The 11,822-nt window shown below is 36.6% G+C and overlaps 1 protein-coding gene across 1 annotated transcript; it reads left to right on the top strand.

The window, feature by feature from the left end:
* The first annotated feature begins 1,149 nt into the window (after positions 1-1,149).
* On the top strand, positions 1,150-9,003 carry LOC107405956 (G-type lectin S-receptor-like serine/threonine-protein kinase At1g11330). Its single transcript, XM_060813846.1, has 6 exons — positions 1,150-1,513; positions 7,416-7,603; positions 7,738-7,945; positions 8,040-8,277; positions 8,445-8,595; positions 8,791-9,003. Exons 1-6 carry the CDS (start codon positions 1,150-1,152, stop codon positions 9,001-9,003), a joined length of 1,362 nt encoding a protein of 453 aa, XP_060669829.1.
* The last annotated feature ends 2,819 nt before the right edge of the window (positions 9,004-11,822 follow it).

Genomic DNA, 11,822 nt, shown 5'->3' with positions numbered 1-11,822 from the left:
GAAAGGATATGAGTTAAAAGCATGTCAGATTGGAAGTTATTAGCTCTTTTATTTACCATATTCTCTCTTGGAAAGCCATTATCCATGTTTTCCATAAAACAATAGAGAACTGTTCTTTGTTTTCAATTTTGGGATTAGTTTTCCAACCAAAAAAATAAATAAATAATTAATTAATTAAAAAAAAAAAGAAGAAGAAGAAAGCAGAAAGAAAGAAAAAGAAACAGAAAACACGGCTACACAGACTTTTTTTTTTTTTTTGAAGATGATTACCTTGTATTGTTGTATGCTTTTTTTTTCTTGTTTCCGGCTACAACATGCTGCTTAAGCTGTTTGTTTCTGTCTCTTTTGTTTGTCTGACATGAAAATGAAAACATCCAAAGTTTATCTTTTCTTCTTCTTGTGTTTCCTTGGCTCATCATATGCCTTAGACACTCTTATACTTGGAAAGACTCTACACAGCAATGAAACATTGGTTTCTGCTGGTGAGGTGTTCGAGCTCGGCTTCTTTACTCCAAGTAAATCAAGGTTTGGGTCCCTGCGAATCTAGTTCAAGAATGACAGAAACAGAAAACCAGTTTGGATTTCAAATCGAGAAATTCGCCTTGTCGTTTCCACAGGAGTTCTATACATAAGTTATGATGGAAACTTGGTCATGAGGGATATAATGTCTAATCCTATTATTGTCAACGATGGAGCAGGGCCAACAAGTAATAAAACAAGTGCAAAACTTCTTGATTCGGGAAATCTGATTCTATTGGAAGCAGGGAAGACCATATGGCAGAGTTTTAATTATCCAACTGATACACTTCTACCTAGAATGAGCTTGGGATGGTTTAACAAAGATAATGCAGACAGAGAAAGAAAGCAGTATATTTTATCACGGTTAAGCCCCTCTGATCCAAACAGGGGTCTCTATCTTCTAGGCCTTGATATAATAGACTTAACAAAATGCAATGTCTGGCGCCAAGATCAAGCTTACCAGCAGATTGGATTTTGGGATGGACATGGTTTCAGATTCTTTTTCCAAAGTCATTAGATAATCAATACAGTTTTAGCTATGTATCAAATAGCAGAAAAAATTCTCTTACTTTCCACAACAAAGAAAGTAACATACTTAGATGGTTTGTTTTAGCTTCAGATGGAACAATTATGGAGTTCATGATGGAGGGTCTAAAGGTTTCTAGTGTGAGCTACTCTATATGTGATTCCACATTGCCACACAATTCTACAGGATGTTTGGTATCGACGCCAGTAATGTGCAAAGATGGAAATAATTTCTCAGACATTATCAAAGGATCAATCCCAAGTTCAATGATTATTAGTTGGCCAGCCAATACAAGTACCAGTGACTGTGAGCAAGCATGCAGGAGCAACTGTTCATGTGTTGCATATATTTCTTCAAGGGATAATGTGACTCGATGTGAACTTTTCTATGGAAACAAAGATGATCTTCTTAGCAACATTAGGAGAGGAAACAATAGCATCTATGTGCATGAAAATGATTCGATATCTGGTAAGCTTTGAATCAATGATCATAAAGTGTTGAGAGACAATTCTAATTGTGATTAAAGAATGTTTTGTAAAGATGAGATATGTGTGAAGTCCAGCCGCACCACCACTGCACCGACAGTGTGAAGACTGCTCAGCCACCATCTTTGACAATGGCCATTGCTGCATTTAACACCGAACTCCAACTTGCTCAACAATTGTGGGCTGCTGTTAGAAGCTGTTGAAGATTGTGGCCATGCAACCGACCTTGTAAGCCTATAAATAGGCTCCATCCCGTTGGATGCAAGCCAAGCCAAGAGAGCAAGCTCAATATCATCCCAAGTGCGGAGTATTGAGAGTAAACTCCCAGAGAAAGAGTGTTTAAGTTCCAGAGGGAGCTTGAAAGAAGAGTGAGCAATTCCAGAGAGAATTTGACAGTGTAGAGAGAGGTTCCACATGAGAATCCTCCACGAGAAAAGTTTTTTTTATTTTTGTATTCTATTTCCAAGAGAGTAATAGAATTCTTTTTATTTTTTTTCTCATATTTCTTCTCTAAAGTGGTCAGAGAACCACAACAAGTGGTATCAGAGCTCCAGGTCGAGAGCTTGGGTTCAAAATTTGAAGAAACAGAGCCTCTGTTCTTCAAGTTGGTGTTTCGAAAATTTGCTCAAAATATTAATTTGACAATACCAGGTGAACGTACTCGACGAGACTAGAACAACCAAGTTCGCCGGAGAGAAACGCAGAGCTTCACGCTCCCGCACGCGCCGTCTGAAATTTTCTGCAGCAGATCACGTGCCTCACGCGCCGTCTAGAGGTTGAAGACGACCACGTCAGCAGACACATCAGCACACTCAGCCACGTCATCTGCCACGCGACCCGACACGTCGTCAGCCACACAATCACCACGTCATCTGCCATGTGTTGACATGTCAACACAATATGCGACATCATCAGAAGTTTTTGAAATTATAGAACAGCCCCTGAATTGTTGGAAATTATAGATTGACCCCTGTAGTTTCTGTATTTACAGGTTGACCCAGAATTTTTATAAAATTGCATTTTTGCCCTAAAATTTTTGCTAATTATATTTTGACCCTGGAAGAGTCAAGTCCACCATTTTCGGTTCAACGGTTCACTCCGTTTTGCAAAATTCGGCTCCATTTTTGGTCAAGCCATAATGTCAATTGAAGAATCATCTTCGGGAGCTATGGTTAAGCTCATTGCCACAAATTATACACTTAAAACCCCGATCCCAGCAAAGAAGCAGAATGGAAGAAATTAAACAAGAAAATGATTGGTCAGATCAGGCAATGGATCGACCACAGTGTCTTCCATCATGTAGCGAAGGAAACGGATGCATATGCCCTCTGGACAAAATTGGAAGACATGTACCAGGCCAAGACTGCTCAAAACAAAGCCCTGTTGCTTAAGCGATTGGTAAATCTAAAATTACAGAGTGGAACTTCTGTAGCCGAGCATACCAGTGAGTTCCAGAGCTTGGTAAATCAACTATCTACTGTGGATTACCAACTAGGGGATGAGGATTAGGCCCTCCTACTTCTAAGCTCTCTTCCAGACAGTTGGGAGACATTGGTAGTCTCTCTCAACAATTCGGCCCCGAATGGCAAACTTACTATGTCTATGGTTAAGGATGCCCTATTTAATGAAGAGGCCAGGAGAAAGGACATTGGCATGGATCAGTCACATGCCCTCGTCACAGAGAGAGGAAGACAGCAAAGAGGTGGTCAAGATAGGGGGAGAGGCAGGAGCAAGAGCAAGAGCAGAGGTAGATCTACAGACGGTAGAAAATTATCATATAAGTGCTATCATTGTGGCCTGGAGGGTCACATGAAGAAGAACTGTAGAAAGTTGTTGAGAGAGCAGAGACTCCAAGGTAATCAGCCGAAGAAGGATGGAGAGACACTAGTCACTGTTACAGGAGAATTGGCGCTTTGCTCCACCGAAGAAGAGACATGCCTTCATATGTCAACCTAAGATGTTGAGTGGGTAGTCGATACTGTAGCATCCTACCATGTCACTCCACACAAAGATTTCTTCAAAATGTACAAAGCAGGACACTTTGGTACGGTAAAGATGGGAAATTCCAGTTTTGCAAAGATTATAGGAACCGGCAAAATTCAGGTAAAAACGAATGTTGGTTGTACAATCACTTTGAAGGATGTCCGTCATGTTCCAAATCTTCGGCTTAATCTACTTTTGGGAGCAGCCTTAGACAAGCAAGGCTATGACAACTACTTCAACAAAGGCACATGGAAAATAATGAAAGGTGCCATAGTTGTCACCCGAGGACATATTTGTGGAACGTTGTACAAAACTCATGTGAAGATATGTGCAGATAGCCTCAATATTGCAGAAGGAGAGGTGTCTCAAAATCTGTGGCACCAGAGACTCGGTCACATGAGTGAAAAAGGATTGTCCACTTTGGCAAGGAAGAAGCTTATCACTGTTGTAAGGATGCTGTGGTAGATCCTTGTAATCATTGCTTGTTTGGTAAGCAACATAGAGTCTCCTTCAGTTCCTTTGCATCGAGAAGATCAGAGTTGCTTAGTCTGGTGCACTCTGATGTTTGTGGTCCCATGGAGGTGGAATCATTAGGTGGCAACAAGTATTTCCTGACCTTCATTGATGATGCTTCTTGGAAGGTATAGGTATATTTCTTGAAGACAAAGGACCAGGTATTGGATTACTTCAAATTGTTTCATACCATGGTAGAGCGTGAAACAGGAAAGAAGCTGAAATGTCTCTGTTCAGATAATGGAGGCGAGTATACTTCTAAGGAGTTCGATGCCCTACTACAGAAGATATGGCATTCGACATGAGAAGACGGTCCCTCGCACCCCACGACATAATGGAATAGCTGAAAGAATGAACCGAACCATTATGGAAAAGGTCAGAAGTATGATTAGTATGGCTAAGCTGCCAAAGCCATTCTGGGGAGAAGCTGTTCGTGCCGCCTGCTATTTAATCAACAGATCACCATCAGTACCGTTGAATTTTGAAATTCTGGAGAAAGTGTGGTCAAGTAAGATTCCCTCCTACTCTCATTTAAGAGTGTTTGGTTGTTTAGCTTATGTACATGTATCCAAGGAGCTCAGATAGAAGCTCGATGCAAGATCTACTCCATGCATCTTTATAGGTTATGGAGATGAAGAATTCGGATACAGGTTATGGGACCCGAAAACAAAGAAGGTTATTAGAAGCAGGGATGTAGTATTCCATGAAAACCAGATAATGGAAGACATTGAAAAGCCTAGAATGTCTCTTAATTGCAGTTCTAGTGCCGAGAATTTTGGTCCTAATCCAGCACCAGCACAAATAGCCACAGAGGATAATGAGGTGCATGAAGATATACCAGAAGCAGACCAGGAGGAAGAAGGGGATATTGAGCAGGGGAAGACTCAATCCTCTCAAGTAGCTGCAGGGCCATCACAGCGGTCAGATGATGGTACACCTCCTGAAACCAGTGGTTTACAAGTTTGGAGATCTAAGCGAGGCCGAATTCCATCAAAGAGATTTCCAGAATCTGAGTATATTTTGCTTACTGAAGAGGGGGAGCCAGAGAGTTTCCAGGAAGTTGCTTCTCATCAAGAGAAGGAAAAGTGGCTACAAGCAATGCAAGATGAGATGGAATCCTTGCAGAAAAACCATACTTATGAGTTGGTTGAGCTTCCAACAGGAAATAAGGCACTAAAGAATAAATGGGTGTTCAAGTTCAAGAAAGATGGCAGCGGAAGGGTGGTGAAACACAAAGCCCGATTGGTGGTCAAAGGATTTCTTCAGAAGAAAGGAATTGACTTTGATGAGATTTTTTCATCAATAGTAAAAATGACTTCAATTCGAGTCATTTTTGGTTTAGTAGCAAGTCTAAACCTAGAGCTTGAACAGATGGATGTGAAGACAGCATTTTTTCATGGTGATTTACATGAAGAAATCTACATGGAGCAGCCAGAAGGATTTGAAGTTTTAGGGGAAGACAACCTCGTTGCAAGCTGAAGAAGAGCTTGTATGCCTCAAGCAAGCACCAAGACAATGGTACAAGAAGTTTGACTCATTTATGGTGAGTCAAGGCTATAAAAGGACTGCAGCAGACCAGTGTGTTTATATTCAAAAATTTTCAGGTGGAAACTTCATTGCACTTTTGCTATATGTGGACGACATGTTGATCGTTGGACAAGATGCAATGAAGATTAGTCAGCTGAAGAAAGAATTGTCAAAGTCCTTTGATATGAAAGACTTAGGACCAGCTCAACAAATTTTGGGAATGCAAATAATCCGAGACAGGAAGAATAGAAGGTTATGGCTATCTCAAGAGAAGTATGTTGAACGGGTAATAAAGAGATTCAACATGGATAAAGCCAAACCGGTCAGCATTCCATTTGCAAATCATTTCAAGTTGAGCAAAAGATTGTACCCCTCATCCAAAGAAGAGATAAAGGAGATGGCTTCAGTACCATATTCTTCAGCGGTAGGAAGTCTGATGTATATAATGGTGTGTACCAGACCAGACATTGCTCACGCAGTAGGTGTTGTAAGCAGATTTCTTTCAAATCCTAGAAAGAAACACTGGGAAGCAGTCAAATGGATTCTTAGGTATCATAAAGGTACATCGAAGCTGTGCTTGTGCTACGGGGGAGGTACTCCAATCTTAGAAGGCTATACAGATGCAGATATGGTCGGAGACCCTGATAATAGAAAGTCTACGTCAGGTTATCTCTACACTTTTGCAGGGGAAGCTGTGTCATGGCAGTCAAGATTGCAGAAGTATGTTGCTTTATCCACTACTGAAGCAGAGTACATTGCCGCAGCGGAAGCGGATAAGGAAATGTTATGGTTAAAGCGTTTTCTCATAGAATTGGGCATCAAGCAAGAAGACTACAAGATACATTGTGATAACCAAAGTACCATGGATTTGAGCAAAAACTCAATGTATCATTCCCGTACAAAGCACATTGAGATCCGCTATCATTGGATACGCGAACTAATAGATCAACAGTTGCTGAAACTGATGAAGATCCACACAAAAGAGAATCCAGCAGATATGCTAACAAAAATTGTTGCTTAAAAGAAGCTGAAGCTATGTAGAGACATAGATGGAATGGATGGCAGATGACAATCAGTTTAAATGCGGCTGGAGGGGGAGAATTGTGAAGTCCAGCCGCACCACCACTGCACCGACAGTGTGAAGACTAGTTAGCCACCATCTTTGACAATGGCCATTGCTGCATTTAACACCGAACTCCAACTTGCTCAACAATTGTGGGCTACTGTCAGAAGCTGTTGAAGATTGTGGCCATGCAACCGACCTTGTAAGCCTATAAATAGGCTCCATCCCCGTTGCATGCAAGCCAAGCCAAGAGAGCAAGCTCAATATCATCCCAAGTGTGGAGTATTGAGAGTAAACTCCGAGAGAGAGAGTGTTTAAGTTCTAGAGAGAGCTTGAGAGAAGAGTGAGCAATTCCAGAGAGAATTTGACAGTGTAAAAAGAGGTTCCACTTGAGAATCCTCAACGAGAGAAGTTTTTTTATTTTTGTATTCTATTTCCAAGAGAGTAATAGAATTCTTTTTATTTTTCTTCTCATATTTCTTCTCTAAAGTGGTCAGAGAACCACAACAATATGAGTAATTAATTTAATCTCCTTTGTCTATGTAAATTATGACAGTGTTCAATTCTTTTCTTTCTTCAGATCATGAGAAAAAGATGAAGATACTAATGATTGATAGTGTTCAATTCTTTTCTTTTCCCTTGATATTGATGATTTGTATCAAGCTTTTGTTTTACTTATGAAGAGAGTTCAACTGTTTAGGTACCAAATCCAACTTTTATATCGGCCCACAGTTTCAAAATATTTGCCTTGTGATGAAAAATTTTTCTATATTCGCATAAATAAATGTGAACCAAGTAGGCACAGGAGAAGTTCACGCATCCCAGTTAAGTCCAAACAATGATCCTAGCATAGAAGATGCTATTGAGCTTGGGAGGAAGAACGATCATGAGCTTCACCTGCTTAGTTTTATTAGTGTGGTGGCAGCTACTGATAATTTCTCACCTTGGAATAAGATTGGAGAGGGTGGTTTTGGACCTGTTTATAAGGTATTTTTTAACAGGCAACTCATTTTTCTTTTCTATTTTCTTTCTCAGCCTTCAAACTGACCGAAAATTGAATGCCAGAACTATAGAATGATATTGTAGAGATTCTTAGATTAAATAATATAGTCTTTTTGCAGGGGAAGCTACAAGGTAATGACATTGCAGTGAAAAGGCTTTCAAAATATTCTGGACAAGGATTAGGAGAGTTCAAGAATGAGGTACAGTTAATTTCTAAGGTACAGCATAGAAATCTTGTCAAGTTTTTGGGTTGTTGCATTGAGCAAGAGGAAAAGATCTTAATCTATGAGTACATGCCTAACAGAAGCTTGGACTTCTTCATCTTCGGTTTGTATATATATGGATTCCCATTTCCTTATTTGTATCTTTTTGCTCATTTTGTTGATTCATCTCATTTGGTTGAATACGCAAACTAATGCAGATCCAATAAAGCAACTGCTACTGGATTGGAAGAAATGCAAATACGTCATTGAAGGGATTGCTCAAGGACTTCTTTATCTCCACAAGTACTCTAGATTAAGAATTATTCACCGCGATCTCAAAGCCAGTAATATCCTATTGGATGACTATATGAACCCCAAAATATCAAATTTTGGCATGGCAAGAGTCCTTTTCGAGAACGAAAGTAAAATCAAAACGAAGAGGGTTGCTAGAACATAGTAAGTAACCGTTATATCTTTGAAAAATGAAATTAAACATGGTTGGAGGATACCATGCCTATGTATATGTGTGAGAATGCTTGTTTTTTTGCACGATACCCTTTATTCATAAACAAGCAAACTGACATTTTTACTTTGTATTCTTCTTCTTTTGGCATTGAGACCAGTGGTTACATGTCTCCTGAGTATGCAGTGCATGGCCTTTTCTCAACGAAATCTGATGTATTTAGCTTTGGAGTGATTTTGTTGGAAATTATAAATGGCAGGAAGAATGCAACTTTTTATCAACCAAACTACTCAATGAACTTATCAGGATATGTAAGTGACATAAACAAGGCCTTAGCTTTGAACTCTTCTGCTTTTTAGGTAGCTATTTGTTGTATTTGATATTGTTAACTTACAATGTGAAATCTGTGGGCTTGGGAGTCATGGAAAGATGGGAGATGCACCGAGTTAATGGATCCAACATTAGGTGATTCATGTCCTGTGAATGACGTACTGATATTCATGTAGGTGGGTCTGTTGTGTGTTCAGGAAAATGCAGAGGACAGGCCAAACATGTCGGATGTTGTATTAATGCTGAGCAGTGAAAGGGAGTGTTTATCTGAGCCTAAACAGCCTGCATACTCTACTATTCTAAATGCAGCAGCAGATGGTAGATCAATTTCAACAATGCAAAACCCTTCTCCAAATCTTGCATCAATTTCACTAGTCGAAGCAAGATAACATCTTGAGTTCCAACTTCTTTAACCGTTTTGGTATTTACTTCTTGGATTGTAAAAGTTCTTAGATTCGGTTACTTTTATCGAACAAGGACAAATAACATTTATTTATTTTGCAGGACTCAAATACTTTAAACGTGATAGACAACATTAAAATGCTTAAGTGATTTGTTGTTGAACTGAAATCTTTTTTCCTAGAAGGATTTGTCAGGGCTTATAATTTGTATGGCATTGTTTCCTAACTGGTTGTTTTTTTTTTTTTTTAATTTAAATTTTGAAATCCACTATATATAATAAGCAGCCAAATGACCTGTGTCAGCTTGTTGGCAAAATGGCTTGAAAACTAGTAGAAGGATGAATTCTAATTTACCCCAAAAATAATAAAATAAAATAACTAAAAAATAATCGATCTCTCATAGGCAAAAGGTTTGAAATTTTCATAAATATAGCTTCATCAAAATTAAAAATATATAAATATACAGTATATTTGATAAGTTATTTCAAATACCAAATCAACTAAAACAGAATGTAAAACAAATTGCCAAAAACTGTTTTATAATATATTTTATCGGTCATCTCAATCCGTGAGTAACAAAGGAAAGTTTCGTATATAAAGAAAGAGCTTTCAAAAAACAAATGCATGATCAAATATATATATATACATATATAGTCAAGTTAAAATCAAGATAACTTGATGGTTTTAATACCAATTCGTTTTTTAATTAATTTTTGGATCACATTAACATTAAAATTTTAATTTTAAAAATTATTAACAAACTAAAATCTTATGTAAAAAAAAATGAATCATATTAAATCCCAATAATTAATAAAAAAAAATAATTTTAAATTTCAGTTATTTATATGATCCCAGTTATTTATATGATCCAAAGTTTAATGTTAATATGATATTAAATATAAATATATATATATATATATATATATATGTAGTAGAAAATGTAACAGACGGGCCTATTTTATTTTTCTAATGATTTCTAATTTTTACAAACCCATTATAAAATAGAAATAAAAACCCTTATACTAAAAGAAAATACAGAAATTGTTTTGACCAGTCCCTACCCGGCAGATTTCTTATGAAATTGTCAAGGATCTTAAATTTTAATCCCCACACCAGCAACATCAAAAATAAAATAAAATAAATCTAATCCCCACACCAACAAAATCAAAAATAAAATAAAATAAAATAAAATCTAATCTCTACACCAACAACAGCAAAAATACAATAAAATAAAATCCTGTCAGTAAAAATAATATGGCTCCAATATGAAATTTATAACATAATTTTGAATTAGTTAGGCTACTTATTCTAATTGAAGAAAGAAATGTTCAACCTTTTGTCATACTGTTTTTCTTAAAAAAAAAAAAAATGAATAAATAAAAAAATCTCTTTTATTCATACAAAACAAGATTCAACTTTCATCATACAAATTGAACGGTTATTAGCTAAGCAAGGGTGATACATAATTATAATATTTTTTTAGTTTTTGTCATATGATGCTTTTCAACTTGCAACAAACAAATCTTTAAATAATATTTTCAAGATACTTCAAGCTACATAGTTTTTTTTTTTTTTTAAATAAATTGATACCATTTTGTCAACTAAGACTCTGAATTTTATTGGAATCCATATTGATTAGATGGTGTCATGGAAAATATTATATGTGACATATTCTCAAGAATTACTTGTTCCAATTAAATCATACGTGTATTGTATCTGATGCATCATCTGCTCCATTGACAAGCAGTTCTATGGTTGAAATTTTTTTTTTTTTTTTTTGGGGTAAGAATAGGTGTAAGATTTTAATTAATTATAATGAATGCGAAATTTCTTTTATTATTAATTTTATTATCCGTTGCTGACAGCTCTATATATCCATCTCATATATAAAAACAAATAGTAACAAATAAACCATTAAACTTTTTGATACAAGAAAATAAGATAATATCTGATAGGTGGTGGAAATTTTGTCAAGAAATTTTATTTTATGTAATTAATGTCTTTGCTAATAGTTATGAACTAGGTCAAATGTTATACTTTCTTGACTCTTGACTCTTTTCTTTTTTTCTTTTTTTTTTATTTTTTTGGGTCTTGTTTTTGATATAGGATAACAAGCTCAATATTTACTTTGCAAATAAGATTATTAGAATGAAGTTTTTCTTCATGAGATGCTATCCCTGGTTAGCTCTTTTTTTATTTTTTATTTTTTATATATATTTTTACCCCTTTTTCTCTCTTGGAAACCAGTTAAACCAAACCATCATGCATGTAAATGCTTTTTGAAAACAATTTGACAAACGACCATTTTTTTCCCCAAAAAACAAAAAAAAAAATTGTCAAACGGCTCTAAGCTTCTCTCTTGAAGGTGAAAACCTTGTATAGCTGTTTCTTCATGTGAAAGTAATTGTTTTTGCTTCCTTTTTGTGTCTGAAATGAAAAAATCTAAAGTTTTTCTTTTCCTTCAAAGCTTCATATGTATCTTTTGCTCATGTAATGACTTAAGACATCCTCACACCAAGAATGGTTTTACATAGTAGTGAAACATTGGTTTCTGCTGGCGGGGTTTTTGAGCTTGGATTCTTTATTCCTAGTAAATCAAGCTTTGAGTATCTAGGAATCTAGTTCAAGAATGACAGAAACAAAAGACTGGTTTGGGTTGCAAATAGAGAAGTTCACCTTATGGCTTCCACTGGAGTTCTCAGCATAAGGTATGATGGGAACTTGGTCATGAGTGATATAATGTCAATTCCATATATTGTCAACAATGGAGTAAGCCCATCAAGTAACGAAATAGGTGCGAAAATTCT

The sequence above is a fragment of the Ziziphus jujuba genome, chromosome 1, assembly GCF_031755915.1.
Source record: "Ziziphus jujuba cultivar Dongzao chromosome 1, ASM3175591v1".
In the NCBI taxonomy this organism is placed as follows: Eukaryota; Viridiplantae; Streptophyta; class Magnoliopsida; order Rosales; family Rhamnaceae; genus Ziziphus; species Ziziphus jujuba.
The sequence above is the reverse complement of the archived record's forward strand: the minus strand, read 5'-3'. Positions and strand labels throughout refer to the sequence as shown.

Coding starts and splice junctions, on each gene's coding strand:
- LOC107405956 (XM_060813846.1), top strand. CDS start 1,150: ATGGAGTTCATGATGGAGGGTCTAAAGGTTTCTAGTGTGAGCTACTCT. Junction 7,604..7,737: donor GTTTTGGACCTGTTTATAAG/GTATTTTTTAAC, acceptor GTCTTTTTGCAG/GGGAAGCTACAAGGTAATGA. Junction 7,946..8,039: donor CTTGGACTTCTTCATCTTCG/GTTTGTATATAT, acceptor AAACTAATGCAG/ATCCAATAAAGCAACTGCTA.